This window comes from Anabrus simplex, chromosome 9 (genome assembly GCF_040414725.1).
Source record: "Anabrus simplex isolate iqAnaSimp1 chromosome 9, ASM4041472v1, whole genome shotgun sequence".
Taxonomy (NCBI): Eukaryota; Metazoa; Arthropoda; class Insecta; order Orthoptera; family Tettigoniidae; genus Anabrus; species Anabrus simplex.
In genome coordinates, this window is record NC_090273.1 from 136,233,600 (window position 1) to 136,253,282 (window position 19,683).

General features: G+C 38.5%; 1 protein-coding gene across 1 annotated transcript; it reads left to right on the plus strand.

The window, feature by feature from the left end:
* Nucleotide 1: 1 nt before the first annotated feature.
* On the plus strand, nucleotides 2–18,409 carry l(3)87Df (lethal (3) 87Df). Its single transcript, XM_067153700.2, has 3 exons — nucleotides 2–212; nucleotides 5,009–5,184; nucleotides 16,771–18,409. The coding sequence occupies exons 1-3, from the start codon at nucleotides 186–188 to the stop codon at nucleotides 16,967–16,969; spliced, it is 402 nt and encodes a 133-aa protein (XP_067009801.2). The 5' UTR covers nucleotides 2–185; the 3' UTR covers nucleotides 16,970–18,409.
* Nucleotides 18,410–19,683: the final 1,274 nt, after the last annotated feature.

Genomic DNA, 19,683 nt, shown 5'->3' on the forward strand with positions numbered 1-19,683 from the left:
ACGAGCATATAAATGAACACGAACAGAATACGCATGGTAAACCGAACTTCGAAAATGTGTGTGAATGTTCTAGTTATTTTTTCGAATACATAATAGAAATAAGTGTTGGCGTTGACATTGGAAGGACACATCAGAACTTACGTTATTTAGTATTTTTCTACACTATCAAGCATTGTCATCCTAAAATGTCAGACGACTATGAACCCAGCAGAGTAAGTAAAGCGTAGATTGTTTATTTACATTGTTGCAAGTCGGCTGTGTTCATGCATTGTTTATACTTTTATGTTTAACAATTGGTGCACTCGTATTTGCTATATATCTCGGTAAACGTCAGTCTTTTTTTTTTAATGAAAGCTCTTCTCTCATATTAGTCTGAATCTAATCTGTATAAGTCCATATGCACCTCCTTTCTCGAATAAATCAATAGGCCTATTCATAATTATAATTGAAAGCTAAATTATTCATGTAATGAACCAGGATTAGTATCAGTTCTCAAAGATTTAAACTGCTTTCGTTGCAGGTGATTTGTACCTAGGCCTATACATAATAATTATAATACCTGAACCTGCCACCTTGCCGGCCCGAAAAATAAAGTAGGCCCTAGTTGAAACACAGTGGTACTACTGTTACTACTGTGTTTAGGTCCTATTGAGTTTCTTTAAACACTAGAGTGTGCCGTAGAAATTAATTTTAACCTACTTATTAGGCTTACATAAGTACATTTTTCATGATATGTGTATGTTTTGTACATTATTCAGTCTACAATGAACAAACTGAGCATTTTAACAGACCTCTTCTTTCTTCTGATTGTATTCTTAAGACCAAAGGGCTCTTCAGACACTGTTAGGTTAGGTCATCAGTCCAGCGCCAGTAGGATCCTCAAATAGCACTGCAGAAGATTATAGGGAAACAGCAAAAACTACTTGCAGCGCCATAATAAGGCGTACAATACAAGATGAGGAGTGAAGTAGTTTGTCTCTGCTTTCCTCACTGGACCAGAAAGTGCTATTGCTGCATGACATCCTATCAGTGACACATTTCCTATCTCTCAGACAAACCAGTTGTGCTCTGAATGTCGTTACTCAGCACCACACATACCACAGCAGGTTCCATTTTGTGGTAACCATGGATGAGAATGGGATTTAAGTGGAAGTTACATTTTGCTCTAACCTTGCCATGAGACATGCAAAATTGCTGCATTCGTCAAGAAATAGCCTCAGCAGTCACCAGAACCTTTAAATCCATAATTTCACCACATTTCATAGGTCTTTCATTCTGTTAGTCCTCTATGGTAAAGGGTTCTGTGCCGCTTTAAGATGTGAAAGGCTGGACACTTAAGGCTTCATCAGTGAACCAATGGCAGTCATTTGAAATGTGGGTGTATTGCAGAATGTTCAGGATCCCACGGGTGGACCACATCACTAACGAGGAGGTACTTTGTCATGCCAAGATATCATGCAGAGTTCTAACCCATGCAGAATGCAAGAAAACAGCCAATTTCAATCACATCTTCAAAAATGACAGCTATATAACTGTTCAAAGGAGTAGAAGGGAAACTTGGATGTGAGCAGAGATGATCATCCCGGGCGCAGAGCCTCCGAATGTGGTTTGATATCCACGATTTGGCAAACATGGTAGGCCACGATCGCTTCCTTACAATTCCTAGGCTTTTCTTATCCCATCGTTGCCATAAGACCTATCTGTATGAGAGCGATGTGAAGCAAATTCTAAAAGAGAAATTCTCATCTGTTGGGCTTTGATCTTTATTGTGTATTGTCACATCTTCTCCCTGTGTAGTTCCTTTCCTTCCTCTGATCAGGGAGTACCTTTCTTCTTCGAAGGTTTTTTTCTGAAAACCATACTCTGTGTTGAGGATCTTTCTTACAACCTGCCTGTTTTGTAAATCTGTCAGCTCCAGTTGATGCATGTCCTTCTCAGTCTTCGTCAGTTGGGTGGTACAGACTTTCTTGTTTTGCCAGAAGGTGAACCAGCAGTTGGTCATTCTGTTGGGAAACAATTTTGCCATATGGCCATAGAAATCTAGTCTCTTTTTTTTCCTGGCATGGTGATAGAGAGCCCTTCTCTCTGGGAGTAAAACTCTAAATTGTGACATCTCCATTATTCTTCCATCTTGTTGTACTGAGTGTAGGGTGTTTCTGACTTAGTTTTTCAGTCAAGCATTTTCTATTTAGTGACACTTCCCCCAGGGCATATAGGGCTTCCGTGTAGATGACTGTATTGTAGGCCTAGTGTTTCAGTTGCAAATTGCATGATGGATATTACTTGTTGTGGGTGTTTCGAGTCAGTCAATAGGCCATTTCCAGCGTTTTTTAAACTCTTGCGGAGAGTGCTGCTTCCTCTGACAAGATGGTTTCAATCTAGTCGCCGATGTACTTATATTTCTCCTCTCACTTGATTTTACCCTGTTCTTGTGACATCTCTGTTTTAACCTCTTTGATTTTGGTGAAGTACTTGGCTTTCTCCATTGTTACTCATAGTCCTGCTTCGACTGCCTGTCTACGGAGAAAATTGACTTGGCGATCAGTGCCATGTTGTCTGCAAAGGCCAGACAATCTCCTGCCAGCCCTTCCCTCTTGCAACCCAGGTAGACCCCACTCTTAAATCACATGTTGACCAGTTCCTTGTGCCATTCTCTCACAACTTCTTCAAGGACACAGTTGAAGAGAAGTGGGAAAGTCCATCACTTTGTCCAACCCTTGTTTTGATCTTGAAGGTTTATGAGATCAAACCGTGGAGTGTGTGTCAGTCAGGGTGTGCCTAAAATCAACAGGTGACTGCCACCTTGTGGTTTCTAATCTTGGAGTGGTCTAGTACTCTTTTGGGGTTGAGGATTTGCACAGCACAAGTACTGTCATTCATGTCTATCAATTCTGTAAATGTAACACACCTCCTAAGGTGAATCATATAAGTCTTACCTCTAATAGCTTGCAACATTTTTCATACCACTTGCATCAAAAGCCACTGCCATTAGCTCAAATGTGGCATCACTCCCACAATTGAACAAAAATAGATGTCATCACCAGCTACAGCAAAATAAACAAGTGTAAGCTGTGAACTTAACCAGTGGTGATTCCCCTGCCCCTCTACCCTCATTAAAAAAATAAATAAATGCACACACACACGCACACACGCACACGCACACACGCACGCACACACACACACACACACAGAGAGAGAGAGAGCGCGGTATGTGAGGCTGCTTGCAGCTGGGGTGCATTTTGTTAATTTTCACGGAGAGGCTACTTGCAGCTGGGGTGCATTTTGTTAATTTTCACAGAGACTTGTTTCAGTTGAGTGTGCCATTTATATGGCATTCAGTTTCCTATGCCTTTCAGTAAATAACCTGTATAAACGATGAACCGTGACGTGGAAGTAATGTAGCAGTACATGCAACTACAAGAATCAAGCAATTGAATCATGGTAGCCTCATTCATTATCAACGTAACTTTAATCTAGATGAACAATCAACATTTTTTAGCCCTCATTCATTTGCCATATAGTCCGACTCGACGCTTGGGTGGTCAGCACCTTGACCTTCAGTCCTTGGGGCCCCAGGTTCATTTCCCGGCCGTCTGCAGGGATTTTAATCTAGAACGATTAATTCCCTTGATTTGGAGTCTGGTAACATTCCTGCCAAAACTAATTTTTGAATAAATAAATTTATAAACTACCTTAAAAAAAGAATATGTATGGTAACAGAATTATACTTGAAAAAGAAACTTCATTAAACTAGAATGACATTTCGTTCTTGAAAGATCATTAGATTCTATCAAATCACAGTCAGAAATGTTTAAATTCTGTTTAAATCTTTAAAAAGTTGAAATTTGGAACTTTCTTTAATAAAGGAAAAAGATCTGGCTAGGATACCCTGCTACGGTAATGGAGTAGACCGTACTGCCAGAAACTCAACACCGAGTGTTGGGTGGCGGAAAATAATCCTTAGTGAAGGAAATGTCACTAAAATCCATCAAATGAAGGAGTCAACAGTTCCAATGGCGAAGGAGGTGGATGAACTGCCATTAAAACTTAAATCCACACGTCTGTTCTCGCATTGAGTGGTGGTGTGGTCAGCGTATGTACACCATGTGAGGTGCGGCTGAGAAATAAACTCAACGGCTTACAACCGTAGTTTTAATCTTGGAATGGTCAACAAACCGTTCCCCAAGAAAGTCACGTAACCTTTGCATGATAACTTCTCCAGGTGGTAATCGGAAATGTCAATCCACCATGGCAGTATGCCGTGCAACTGGGCCTAAAGATTCTGGAGAGCCCAGAACAGCATGCAAGAAGGAGTCGAAGCCTTCTACTGGTGACCCATCAACTAACAACAAACTGAGACCATAACAAAAATACTTCTTTGGCTCGCTAAATATTATTACACTTCTGAAATTTGGAAAACTGAAAGAACTAATCAAAATTCTAGATCACCAGAAAATCTTAATACTTGCTCTTCAGGAAACCAGGTATACAGCCAGTAATATGTTAGATTCAGAAAATTACAGAATATACAAACGAAAACTGGGGAAGAGAATAATGAAAAACGTCCCCCACCTAGGAACATCTGGACACAAGAGAGGAGGAACTATTGGAAGTCAAGAAACAAAGGATTAGGATGAATGCACAGGGTTACTTCCATGGTCCTTAGATGGCCAAAATCGAAGAAAGAAGAAGCAAAGAAAAAGAAAGTTTTGAATATGATTGGATGTCTTAACGCAGTCCCGATTAATACACAATTCCTAGAAGAATGTTTTACTGGGATTTTACTCTTTTTAAATGATAATTTAAAGCTGAGAAGAACTGAACTCGATAACCTCGTTCATTTTATCTCTTGCATATTATTGAGGGTTAATAGTTATGATGAAGCGTTTAGACCATTTCTGACATTTTTTTTCTGTTTGTCTTTGTTGTATGTACCATACATAAATAAATATGTTTATTTTTTTTTCAAAGTGTTATATATACCTGATTATATGTTTTGTTCTTTCAGAGTTTTGTATTCTTTGGAAGAGATGTGTCGCAAATACCCTGCTTCAGAAACACTTTCCTGTACAGTATTAGTGGAGGTATTGCAACTGGCCTTACGTACTTCCTTTTCACCAGCAGAGTTGGAATGGCCTCACATGTGGGATTTGGATCTTTCGTTGGCATATCATTTACCTACTGGTAAATCATATATTACTACTTTCTTACTGTAGTTGTGTTAATGCATTATGTTGTTAATTATAATGCCTTACCTAGACACACCTGGAATGCTGAGAGCTCATTGTGATAAAGACATGTTACTACTCAGTAAATACTGGACATTGAAGATAGTAGTAGTAGTTTAAAGTGTTGTCACCAAGTAAGGATGGGTATAATAGGGGCCACGAGAGTTGGAGTGTAACGCATTAACAGTGAGTAAAAGTTCATTCGATCAATACTGGTCTGCATTTAGGGCAGTCACCCAGGTGGCAGATTCCCTGTCTGTTGTTTTCTTAGCCTTTTAAATGATTTCAAAGAAATTGGAAATTTACTGAACATCTCCCTTGGTAAGTTATTCCAATCCCAAACTCCTCTTCCTATAAATTAATATTTGCCCCAATTTGTCCCCTTGAATTCCAACTTTATCTTCATATTGTGGTCTTTCTTACTTTTAAAGACACCACTGTAATTTATTGTCTACTAATGTCATTACACGCCATCTCTCCGCTGACAGCTCGGAACATACCACTTATGATGTAAAAATACAATGGTTTATTACAATCCACCTATTTAATACATAATTAGCTTAGTTAGGATTACATCTGTACTAAATTGTTATGCATGGTACATGTTTCGCTTTTTTTCTGAGCACCATCAGCCACTATAGTTGCTTTACAAACATGTTTGTAAAGTTGGAGTGGGATGCATTAACAGTGAGTAAAAGTTCAATCAGTCAGTACTGATCAGCATTTAGGGCAGTCACCCAGGTGGCAGATTCCCTTTCTGTTGTTTGTAAAGTAGCATAAATTATTTCAATGTTCAAGGTCAAGATCCTGATCAACCTAGAGTAACTATAGTGGCTAATGATGCTCAGAAAAAAGAGCGGAACATGTACCATGTATAACAATTTAGTAAGGATGTAATCCTAACTACGCTAATTATGTATTGAATAGGTGAATTGTAATAAACCATTGTATTTTTACAGTACATCATAACTGATCTTCAATACGGGTTCTAAGATGAGAATAGTTACCTCTAACATACCACTTAGTCGAGCAGCTCATCTTCATTTTTGTAACGCTACTCTTTTGTCGGAAATCACTGAGAACAAATCAAGCTGCTTTTTGGATTTTTTCCAGTTCCTGAATCAAGTAATCCTGGTGAAGGTCCCATACACTGGAACCATACTCTAGTTGGGGTCTTACCAGAGACTTATATGCCCTCTCCCTTACATCCTTACTACAACCCTTAAATACCCTCATAACCATGTGCAGAGATCTGTACCCTTTATTTACAATCCTCTTTATGTGATTACCCCAATGAAGATCTTTCCTTACATTAACACCTAGGTACTTACAGTGATCCCCATAAGGAACTTTCACCCCATCAACGCAGTAATTAAAACTGACAGGACTTTTCCTATTTGTGAAACTCGCAACCTGACTTTTAACCCTGTTTATCATCGTACCATTGCCTGTTGTCCATCTCACAATATTATGAGATCATTTTGCAGTTGCTCACAATCTTGTAACTTATTTATTACTCTCTACAGAATAACATCATCTGCAAAAAGCCTTATGTCTGATTCCACTCATATCATTTATACACTAGTGTCCAAAAGTTAAGCATAAGTTATGAGTAAGCAGGGCAACAGGAAATAGACCACAAATCGCACGACATATGCACCTACCAGCCTTATGTGTTCAATATGTATAAGAAAAGAGTGTTCCCTGCTTTGACTAGCCATGTAACCGCAAGGTAAACACAGCCAGTGCCTGCGCCCCATATTCTCTCAGTCGTGTTTGCCCTGTTGTAGTGTGCGGAGTGTAGCCTCGTGGTGAAGATGACAGCATAATGGCACAACGACGCCATTTGGACCCCGTTTTGCAGGGTAGAATACTCGGCCACCTGTAAGCAGGCCAGACACAGACCAAAATCGCCGTATCCTTGAATGTGCCACAAAGTGTTATTTCCAGGCTTTGGAGACGATTTCGAGACACGGGAGATGTTAGTCGTAGGCCCTACTAGGTCGATCAAGGGTAACCAACCCACAGCAGGACTGATATCTGGCCTTAACCGCCTAACGAAATTGGAGTGCACCTGCAAGACAATTGTCGACGGAGCTTGCAGCCGTCTCAGGGGTTGCTGTTTCCCAGCAAACTGTGTACCGGAGGCTTAGAACAGCAGGGCTGTTTGCCCGACGTCCAGCGGTGTGCGTCACACTCACTCCAGCACAGAGACGGGCCTGTTTACTGTGGAGCCGTCAACATCAAAACTGGACCATGAATGAATGGAGGCATGTGCTCTTCCCAGATGAATCCCACTTCAGTTTGCAGAATGATTCCCGTCGCACATTAATCTGGAGAGAACCGGGTAGCCAATACAACCACAGGAACATCGTGGAACGGGACCATTTTGGTGGTGGTGGCGTAATGGTGTGGGGCGGCATCATGTTGATTGGCCGTACAGACCTGCACATCATCATAGGTGGTCTGAGGAACACTGTTAACACTCGGAGGTACAAGGATGAAGTACTGAGACCACATGTTCAACTCTTCAGAGGTGCGGTTGGTCCAGACTTCCTCTTAATGGATGATAACGACCGACCGTACCGAGCTGCTCTGGTGGATGAATTTCTGGCTGGAGAAGACATTCATCGCATGGACCGGCCAGCGAGGTCTGCAGATCTGAATCCTATAGAACATGCCTGGGATGCATTGGGGAGGCAAATTGTATCCCGTCAGCCTCCACCAAGGACCCTCCAAGACCTTCGCATTGCCCTATCGGAGGAATGGAATTGACTGCCACAAGAACTCTTGGACCATCTGATAGAGAGCATGCCACGTCGCTGCGAAGCATGTGTGGCCGTTAGGGGTAACTATACACCCTATTAACAGCATATTTTGTTGTGGTACTGTGTTAGCTGTTATTCCTTTGTGTGTTTGTTTTCTAATTATTATTTTTTGTCACTTAATCAGTGGTTAGTTGTAAAATTTCGCATTTAATAAATAATAATAATAATGTCATTTGCTTTATGTCCCACTAATTACGCTTTTACGGTTTCTGGAGATGCCGAGGTGCCAGAATTTATTCCCATAGGAGTTCCAGTAAAAATACCCACCGGGGCTGATGTATTTGAGCTCCTTCAAATACTACGGAACTGAGCCAGGATTGAACCTGCCAAGTTGAGGTCAGAAGGCTAGCACCTCAGCCATCTGAGTCACTCAGCCCGGTAATTTCCCATTTAACTAAGTTCAGGAATGTACTGCCAGAGCCATGTGTGTAAGAAGAAATACTGTTTGGTGATAAGTTATCCACTCCTGTTGTTCATTCATGTTCTGACTAATTGTGGTTTCCTTTTTTTTGACGAAGTATCATCTTCCTATGATGGTTTATTCTTGAAGTGTACCATTAACAATTGGCATTAACTAATGCATCTATCAATGTTGATAGTGTTCCACTCTGTATTATAATGTAACTTCCATGTGACTGATTGATGAATGTAAGTTATGTCATGGCTGCTTTTTATTTCTTTTCATTTTTTGCGTTTGTTGGTGGTGTTATCAACAGTTGATGACTTCGTTATTGATTATTGAGATCTAATATTTATTGAGAACGATGTCTATCACTTAAATGCTGAAATTATTAGCACAAGCTTAGAAATGGGTAAAGTTTCCTTGAATTCCATTAGTCATACATGTTCTATTTAACACTGATCCATATTTGGGAGATAGTGGGTTCGAACCCCAAACCTGAAGATGGTTTTCTGTGGTTCCCCATTTTCATACCTGGCAAATGCTGGGGTTGTATCTTAATTAAGGCCACGGCTGCTTCCTTCCCACTCCTAGGCTTTTCCTGTCCCATCGTTGCTGTAAGACCTATCTGTGTCGGTGCATCGTAAAGCAACTTGTAAAAAAAAAAAAAAAAAATTCACTGATGCTATATTAAAGGATGATATACTGCAGGTGGAGGTAAATGTGGCAAAGCAGCAGACATCGGAGTTGCTGCTCTTGTTGCTCAAATGTCAGATTCCAAATCTCATGGGCCCAAATATGAATGTGTCTTTGAATTAGTATGGCTGATTCTGTCCTCAGTGATAGCTTTCTGTGTAATAGTGTCAGCTTTGAAATGTGACTGTTAGCTTTTTTAAATTTTATTTTAATTTTTTTTTAAACGATGTTTTGGAAGTGCTGTTGGAAGTTGCATTGGAGCGGAGAGTGTTATAGTATGAAAAAAATTTGACATATAGTAATGGTATTACATGTTATAAATCTCATATTATGTTCCGTATTGAAATGTACTTAAAATCAAACAATAATATTAGATTAAAAATTCCACCTGTTCAATACATAAGTGTTTTTTATTTAAATTTAAGATATAGTTCTTAAGATATTACATACAGGGACATGTTTCACCCATGTTAAGGGCATCATCAGCCTAAAAATCTCATACCTAAAAGAAAGATAGATCAGGATCCTGATTGTTTTTATACTTAAATAAGAGGTACAATGTGTATAGATTTTTGCGAATGTCTTGTTTTTAAAAATGTGGTAACAAGTGGAAGTTTAAAAATAATACGTAAAATAACTGCACTGAATTAAAATTTGTTAAAAATGATGCCATGTTTTCCAGTGTTGACTTAAATGTAACAAAGGCTTTTCAGTCTGTCAAACACACAGCAAATACAATGTAAATTAAAACACTATAAACATCTATCTGTAAAACACACACTAACATACAAAGAATGACATGTTTCGTTCTACAAGAACATCCTCAGATTCTATCAAATCACTTAAAAACAAGCTTATATATGTACAGTATTGTTTACGTAGCGTAAACTTGTCAATGATAGAGAGACTAGTGATAACGTGAAACAGTAATGACAAAAGAAAAAAAAATATATATATATATATATATATATATACAATTATTAAATAATGAAAAACTTACGTAATTATCTAGACTGCCGATGTTAAGTCCGTTGTCACCAAACACTACTTCAGTGATGAGCTGTTTTATGTTGTTTTCGTTATGACGTTCCTGGCAGTTGAATTTGACACCTTTCTATCATGACCATTAAAATCATGAACATTGACAAATCAATTACATTTAATAAAAAATGTCTAGAATTAGAGCTCGTTCCTAAGTACATACCCATAAAAGCTAAACCCACAACAACTTCAAATTGCCAAACCCAACGTATTTGCTATGCCAGATCACAAGCTGCTGCTGTGCTTCAGGAAAGAGAAGGGGAGAGAGGGAAAGTGGGATGTATGGTTAATGGTGGACGCGTATACACAAGTGTCCTCATTCGAGTCACACAGGATTGCCCTAGTCTCTTACGGCACAATCCACAGTTCATTTATTAAACAGCCGTAACTGTAAACACAGTACAAGAACACACTGTAATTAGGACAACTTGTCAATTAAGGAATGCACCAAATCGTTTCTCCTCTCATCTGTTGGCCACAGTAACGTTCTTTGTTATTTAACATGCTTGAAGATAAATACTGAAGGAAGGATACAATACGCCCAATGCTTTGATTATAGTAGATGTTCAATATGCCCCCCTCGTACTTTGATGCATAGCTCACAATGATGTAGTAGTGACCTTTGGTCTTTCAGGGTGTGTGGTGTGTCACTCATTACCTCTGTCTCCCTTCCTTCCTCTGACGTATTAATAGGCAGCGGCTGGCTCTCTGGCATAGGAAATATGGCCAGTTCTTCAGTTTGGATCGCGCACCCGGAGGTAACAAAGTAACCTAATTTTCTCTGCCAATCCGATTGCACCTTCGTTCTTAACATGAAGAGCATCCCTGATTTTTTTTTTTTGTCAGTGTATTTATGATACATTCTGTATTTGTATAATAATTTCTTAATATACGTACTGTTCTATTGTCTAATATTTTCGTCCATAACGATTTGCAGCTATGACAACTATACATCGACTCGACATTACATCAGTCTTCATGATGTCAGACATAGTTTTTCACGCATCTCACAAAGCCACAAAAATAAATATTTGTTTAGCTTTGTCAAATATTTATATTGAAACGAGGAGCTGTCCTGATCAGATCATGAGTCTTAAGTTGATAATGAACTATAACAGGAGAAGAAACAGAGATATGGGGATAACATTTGTACACTTCAAGAAAGCTTACTATTGCATCCATAGAGAATCTCTGTTTAAAATTTTAAGACACCTTGGACTACACCCTAAATTAATAAACATGATAAAATTTACTCTTACTAACACCAAATCAAAAGTGAAGTTTAGGGCTGAAACATCAGAGACATTTGAAATTAAAACTGGACTATGGCAGGGAGATGGGCTCTCACCACTATTATTTAATTGTGCTCTAGAAATTGTAATGAGGGAATGGTTTAGGAAATGTCCCCCTAATATAAAGATTGGCCGAAAAATCAAAACAAATTGCCTGGGTTTCGCCGATGATTTAGCATTTCTAGCAGTGGACATAAAATAATCAAAAACACAGATATAAGAACTTCAAAACATTGCAAATAAAATTGGCCTCAAAATATTATTTGAAAAAACAGAAATTATGCCCCAAAAACCAACACAACTAAAAGAAGTTACCATAAATGGTAATAAAATCAAAATAGTAACTCAGTTTAAATATCTTGGAGAAGTAATAACACATAACCTAAATGAAAAAAATCTCAATCCAAACAAGAACATAGATTAGATAAAGCACAAAAATTAACATGGGATATCTACAAAAAGAAATGTCTATCAGTAAATGCAAAAATAAAACTACAATACAGTTATAAAACCTGAAGCTACATATGCAGCAGAAACATTTTTCACCTGAATAAACTTTCAAAGACTGACAGACTTCAGAAAATTGAAAGGAGGATTGGAAGAACCTGCATCAACAAAAAATACCAGAGATGGAAAGTGGCAGATAATACCTAACAAAGTCGTGTACAAAGAGCTAGAACCCATTACAGATACTATGCATAAGAGGAGACTGGGATTCTTTGGACGTATCATAAGGATGCAGGATTCGAAACTTCTGAAACAACTACTGGTAGTACAACACAATCTCGTCTCAAAAAATACCACAACAGGAAGTAAATGGATCAGAGAAGTATGAGAGGATCTGAAGGAAATAGGCCTTACAATGAAAGACACCACAAATGAGATAAAATTGAATATAAAACTCAAGAATACAAACCTCCGCTTTACCCTTACACGAAACAAACCAACACACATATTTTCAACTGAGGAAAGGACACGAAGATTGGAGCGTCTGAAGAAGTACTGGGAGGACCGCAAAGCTTGAACAATCCCTTCAAAGAGACCTGAACAATCGACTGACTAAAATGATCCTATGCGGTCATAAAAGAAGAAGAAGAAGATTTATATTGAAAGCAACAAATGCTACATTACAATAAATTATAAAATTATTTCAAAGTAGTCTGGTGTGCATTACCAATTTGCGGGAGTAAATACGAATTTCTCTGTTGCAAGCTGATAACAAACAAATCAGTGGAAATTCCACAATCCTTTCCTCATAATTGGTGGGGAGATTCTGCACAATGCTAGTTCTCCTACAATAGGAAAACCGAAATAATTTAAAAAAATTAAGCTGGCTTTTTCAATTGTGAAATTACCAGCGTTTCACCCCAGTGTAGCAGTGGGCTCATCAGTTGGATTGCTACACCTTTCCAAGACGCTGGCGGCTAGTGCGCCGTTAAGACACCACTGCAAGCCTCTTATGTAGGACAATGCAGTGACAGTGCACTAGGGGAAGCATGTGCCTCCACTTGTATAAATGTCTGCTTTTGGCCTTTATATGAAATAATTTTGTTTAAAACTGAACAGACGTGGGCTAGACTTACAACCTGTAATGTTTAATTCCCTTGCTATTGCTTTCATTTGATGTATTTCACATCCAAACTTTTTTTTACATATTATGTATCCTGTTTTTGGTTTTGGAAACTTTGGTTTTTGTCCACGAAATGCCCAACAGTTACTGTTTATTCAAGAAGAGGTTAATATTTTTCTCCAATCATAAATCATGCTTTCTTCCTGTAGTGCGATTATCAATTGCTTTGCTTCTTCATTAATATGGGGCTTTTCTTTAACTGTGAACGACATATGACAAGAATGATATATATGTTGATTCCCAAAAGGAATCTGAAATATTTGTCCTGAATGAGTAAATTTATAATACCAATAATTTTTGGTAAGAGACAAAGTCTCTCATAGTGCATTGGCACGGCCGATGGCTCCAAGTAGCCTACGCAGAGGCCTCCACGATATGCACTAGCCATGCATCTTGGCAGGTGTGCTAGGTACCAACTGATGAGCCCAACCTAGCACACGGGGGGCGAAACGCTGGCAACCAGGAATGAGTTAGCTGGAAAATCTATAACGTCCAATAACGGACCATTTATATTGGTATTATATGACAAGAACTCGCACCAGCCAACTTAAACATATGCTACCACAGAACACCTACTACTTAAACTGATGCCACGCAACTGATGCAGTATATTATATATGCGGCACACTTCTCGCTTGTGGTAGGAGCAGAGTTGCCTACAGATTGGGCAGAAAAAATATCAACTTCCAGATTTCTGTATCTCAAGAGCACTGTATCAGCCTTAACACAAGTAATACGTGCACTCCAACTTCTCACCCCCAAATTTAGAAAGACATATGTGGGGTTTATTTGCATGTGTACAGAGGCTGATTGAATCCTCGTCTAATCAAAATAAAGTTTCAACCAACAGATCCAAACTTAGAACAATCCGAAACCCATAAGTCGACCTGGAATTTCCTGCACAAACTTTGTAATTTCACAATTGCATTTTTTTCAGGAATATTGTACATTGTTGGTGGGTACAGTGAATGTAATTGCACTGTTTACTATCACTTGCAATACTTGTGGTTTCTACAACAGTAGAAACTCAAGTATATATCGGGGGTCGGGACCGAGGCTGTGACAGATATAAGAGTAGATGGATAATATTGTGAAAGAAGATGATCAGTGCCCTATCTGCACTCATTTTTTTTTCTCTGTTATGTCCAGCTGTTTTAATACCATAATAAAAATTAAATTTATCCAGCCAACTTCCCAGTGTGTGGACCACCAGTACAACTGTGCCAGTTTGGAAAGGGAAGGGAGATGTCACAGTAAGCAGCAATTACTGGCCAGTTCGACTTCTTTGCCATACTCTGAAGATATTTGGAAGAGTACTGGATAATTGACTAAGAAGTATTGTTGCCATAACACCAGATCAGTGTGGATTTGTCAGAGGATGCAGTACCACAGATGTAATCCTTGCCACATGTTTGTTGATGGAAAGGTACTGAGAAAAGAAGAAGACTGTTCATTTAGCATTTTTAGACATGAAAAAAGCTTTTAATTGGGGCCGACATGATCTCATACGGCAAGCACTTTGCAGCCACAGAATTCCAGGGGTATTAAGTAGGATGGATCCAACTTCTGTACTGTAACGTTACAAGCATGATTCGATGTTCAGCTGGGCTCTCACTGCCTTTTAACATCACTGTCAAATATTCATCAAGGTTCATCCCTCTTACCTGTACTCTTCAACCTTTGTACGGATATGGTAACAGCTAACATTCAGTATCCCCATCTCTGTACAGTCCTATATGCTGATGATGATGATGATGATGTAATTTCACTCAAGAGTGCAGCCTTGCAGTTCAGCACCAGATGGAAAACTGGAAACAGGGGCTAGATGTGAATGGGCTTTGACTCAACATTTTAAAAATCAGAATATCTAGAATGTGGCCCCCAAACTAATGGCGCCATTACCATCAATGGCCAGACTTTACAAAAAGTCACCCATTTTAAATATCTTGGATCTTTAGTCACATCAGATAATGATGCTACCTGAGACACACGGATGAGAATCCGCGCAGCAAGGTCCAAGTGGAGACAGGTAACTGGTGTCCTCTGCAATAAAAAGATGCCCAAATACCTGAAGGCTAAAATTTACAAGACATTAATAAGACCAGTTGTTCTCTATGGAATAGATTGTTGCTGTTTTGACAAGGAAGCGTGGACAAATCCTCCATATTATGGAAATGAAGAAGTTGCGATGGTCACTGGGGATGACTCTTGGCCCATGTCAGAAATGAAGATGTGCAGTGTAGACATCGTGTGGCCCCAAGAGAGGCTTAACTCCAGTGTTATGGTGATGTCATGCGAACAAACGACAATTCTGTAATTAAATGTGCCCTCCAGCTTGACCCAGGTGGACGCCGACCATGAGGGAGACCGCCAAAGCGGTGGATTGACAACTTATGGAAGATATGTGTGCTCTGGGCCCCAACCCTTGATACATCCTAGACAGGCCAAATGGCTAAAATGTAGCTGAATAGTGGACCCCATTTGATGGGGAAGAATGTTAGGAAAAAGAGAGAGCTTATTCTTGTTTTGAAAGATGGAGCTTCATCAAGTTGGTTGTTCATGTCAACAGCTTTTGCGATTGTTATAGGTTCCGAAAGGCTTCATTGAACACTGTTCCACTGATTGTTTTTGTGAGCTTTCATATGACTGTTGATAACTTAACCATGATAGGTTAAAATGACTGTTTGATCCGTATTGACTAGTTTGAAAGTTGTACAGAAATATTTAAAATAGTTATATTTGAATCAGCCTTGTCAATACACTTATTAATGAAAGAAAATTATTTATTCAACCAAACATGTTTCAGGAATTCAACCATTCCCTTCATACATCCTTGGGTGATGTATAAGCTGAAAGACAACATGATTGAAAATAAATTTAGTGTTGAAGAAATAAACAGAATGTTGGAAGAGAAGGATGGTGTGGAACAAAATATTTTTGATTCTTCAGACGAAGAAATTCATGACTGATTTGCGTTTATGACTAATATTTGGGTGAATTTAATTTTGTAGTCAAATGATGTTAATGATAAAGATGATTATTATAATAAGAGACATTCCTTGACAGACACCTCTGTGACAGAATTAATAAAACCCTAATCTGCTTAAAATATGAGCCCGGAAATAGCACTGAGTGACAAGAAAGATTTTCTTACTTTTTACAAATCTTAATTTTTCTTCCACCTATTCAATGCATATGTATTGATTAGGTGGAAGAATAAATTAAAATTAGTATAAAAAGCAAGTCATATCCATCAATACAGGGCTAACAATGAAATTTATTGCATACATGAAAGATATTCTTGATTGATTTGTGTTTCTGACCAATATCTGGGTGAGTTGAATTTCAGTTCAATATTTTATACTGAAATGTTCCTTACAAATTTTATTCATTAAATGCTGTTTCATAATTTATGTCAGTAGAATCCAGGTTTATTACATATTTTTTAGAATGGACCTCAGAAGCACCCCTTGATCCTTCGTGTAACAACCAAACCTTATTCCTTGTATAGTTAAAGATTACAAGCCCCTGTTACTGCCGGAACTATTTGAGCTAAGAACTTATTTTTTCACCTTTCACTCTAGCATATTTGTCAGTATAGGTACTTTTGTTTCTTGTAATATTAAAAGCACCTCTTTTGACTGTATTATTTCAGGTTCTTCTGTCGATACCAGTGGTCCAAAAGACGAATTGAATTTGCTCGAATACAGAAAGCTTTGCAGCAGGTAACAATGTATGAAGGGACAGAGATGGAGAAACAGTTAAGTGAAAAATTAGGAAAGACGGAAACTCCACTGGAAAAGGAAGTCATTCCTAAATTGGAAGAGGTAGAAAATGTAGACCATAATAAGTGAAAAATTAGGGAAGATGGAAACTCCACTGGAAAAGGGAGTAATTCCTAAATGGGAAGAGGTAGAAAATGTACACCATAATAAAGTATGAATAACGGTGCTGCATTACTCACTGTGTGTTCAATAATTGATGGACATGATGTATATTAGTAAAATGTTAGTTGTTAACCTGTTTGGTAATGTACTTCATTGCTAACAAATTCATTTCATTTGGGAGAATGAACTGTAATAAATTAAAATTTGTATTCTCCAATGTTAATATTCCTCAAACCTGTGATGTACTTGCCAACGATTGCTTACTTTGACTTTAAACCTTTCTGCAAGTGTCAAACTGTTTAAAAAAGAGCATCACAGACACAAAGAGATCAAATGACCAGCACGTAAGCTTCACCAAACCCAACCATCCTCACCCAGAACCATTAGTTGCAATTGTGAAATCATGTTTAATGGAAAAATTGGCTTGCATAAATACAAAATATCTGTATAATATCAGGTTGATGTAAAAGTTGATCATGTTTGTGGCCTTGTAGCCCTGCAGTTACTAAGAGTTTGTTTATTTTTTCCATTTGAAGTGATGTTTTGCTTGCAGATATGCTTTGAATTTTGCAGATTTGAAGAATGTTAGTGTAATTTGTGGACTATAGATAATGGAGTGTGAAATGGAACAAAACAAACAGTTCTGACATATCCTTCTATTTGAGTTGAACAGAGAAGAAAAACCAACTGATGGAGAGAGCAGAGAGGTACAGGCTGATCTACACATGGCATTCATTGATCTAGAGAAGGTTTATGACAGAGTGCCCAGGCAAGAGCTATGGAGAAGTGTGACAAGTAAAGGTCTGCCAGAAAAGTACGTGAGTTTGGTGAAAGAGATGTATGAAGGTGTGACGGCACAAGTTAGGAGCAGTGTAGGTACAACAAAGGAATTTCCAGCGAGAGTAGGACTACGTCAGGGATCTGTTCTCAGCCCATATCTCTTTGATCTGGTAATGGATGTGCTGGTTAAAGATGTAAAGAAAGTGGCGCCATGGAGTATGCTGTTTGCCGACGATGTTCTACTCTGCGAACCGACCCGAAGGAAACTACAAGAGAAACATGAAGAGTGGAGGAAAGCTATGAAAGAAAGAGGAATGAGGATCAGCAGGGTGAAAACAGAATATATGTGTACTAAAGAAGCACAAGATCTATGTGTTAACCTGAAGAGGAAGAACTACCATTAGTCGAGAATTTTAAATATCTGAGTTCATACGTACAAAGTGATGGAGGTCTGGAGGCTGAAATACAACACAGAGTAAATAATGGATGGATGAACTGGAAGGAATTGAGCGGAATACTGTGTGATATAAAGGTCAGTTGCAGGATGAAAGGAAAGCTCTATAAATCTATGGTGAGACCTGCGATGCTTTATAGTGTAGAAACTTGGCCGATCACAAGAGAGAAAGATGGAAGTGGCAGAATTGAAAATGTTAAGATGGATGAGTGGTTGCACCATGTACTAGGAAAATGCTATTAGGGAACGTGAATTACATCATTCAGACAGAAAATTGGTAAATGAATTAACTGTGGCTGGTCAACCATCAGTCGACTTCTGCACTCCATAGAAAAGGATCAGAAATTGAGTGTGTGGATACTGTACACTCTAAAGAAAAAGGAGGAACAAACAAACTGTGCTTCTTTGCTTGTTCATTATCGGTTAGCTCAGGAACCATATCATTCTTTCCCGTGTTGACGAGAAATAGTGCCTCTACATGAACATTTAAAGAAGAAAGGAATCATGGATCCCTAAGGAGAAACAAGCAATTTTTCTTCTAAAAGCTGATGTTGATCCACAGAAGATAATGTTAAGCATCTGACAGGACAAGGTTGGTGTCATGATAATGTTTATTGCCAACAGCTCATATGCCTTGCAGCTACAATGCATGAAAACCAACTGGGAAGAAGTTGTAACCTCCAGTTTCCACCTTTACCATTCTGTACTCAGTAATATCCAGTGAAACTCCTTCGATAATGATAATGCTCTTCAAACTTGGCTTGACAAACTCTTGAACTCCATTCCAGCAGATATCTTTGGGTATGGGATTAAAATATTGCCCCATTGTTGGCACAAAGTCATTGGTAATGCAGGGGAATATGTTATAGATCAATTTGTATCCCCCTTGTAAATCAGGTGTGGAAAAAAAGAACTTTGCCACACAATGAAAAAGAAATGCTATGAATTTTTGTGTCAACCTAATAAATGTATTGTGTGTGCAAAGCTGGTTGTGAGTCAGGAAAAGCATTGTATATTTGGATATGAATAACAGACGCATCTTTTGTCAATAAATGAATTATTCTATTAAAAGTCTTGCTTACAGTCCTTACTTAAATAAATAGAATACAGAGAATAAATGAATGGTTTTGCGCTAAAGAGAACCAAGCGACATTAACACTACCAGGTGTATGCATAAGTTTTTGCTGCTTTTGCGGTAAAGAAAAACATAATATTCAATGGAAATTCATATTTTGTTTATTCAAAATATTCGCTGTCGGCTTCTACACACCTTGCCCATCTTTCAGGTAAGTAATGAACACCATGGCAGAAAAACTGCTTGTCTTTTGTGGCAAACCATTTGTCGAGCCATTTTCTAACTTCCTCAAAATTGATGAATTGCTGCTCTGAGAGCACGTACCCCATTTATGCGAAGAGGTGATAGTCAGATGGTGCCAGGTCAGGGCTG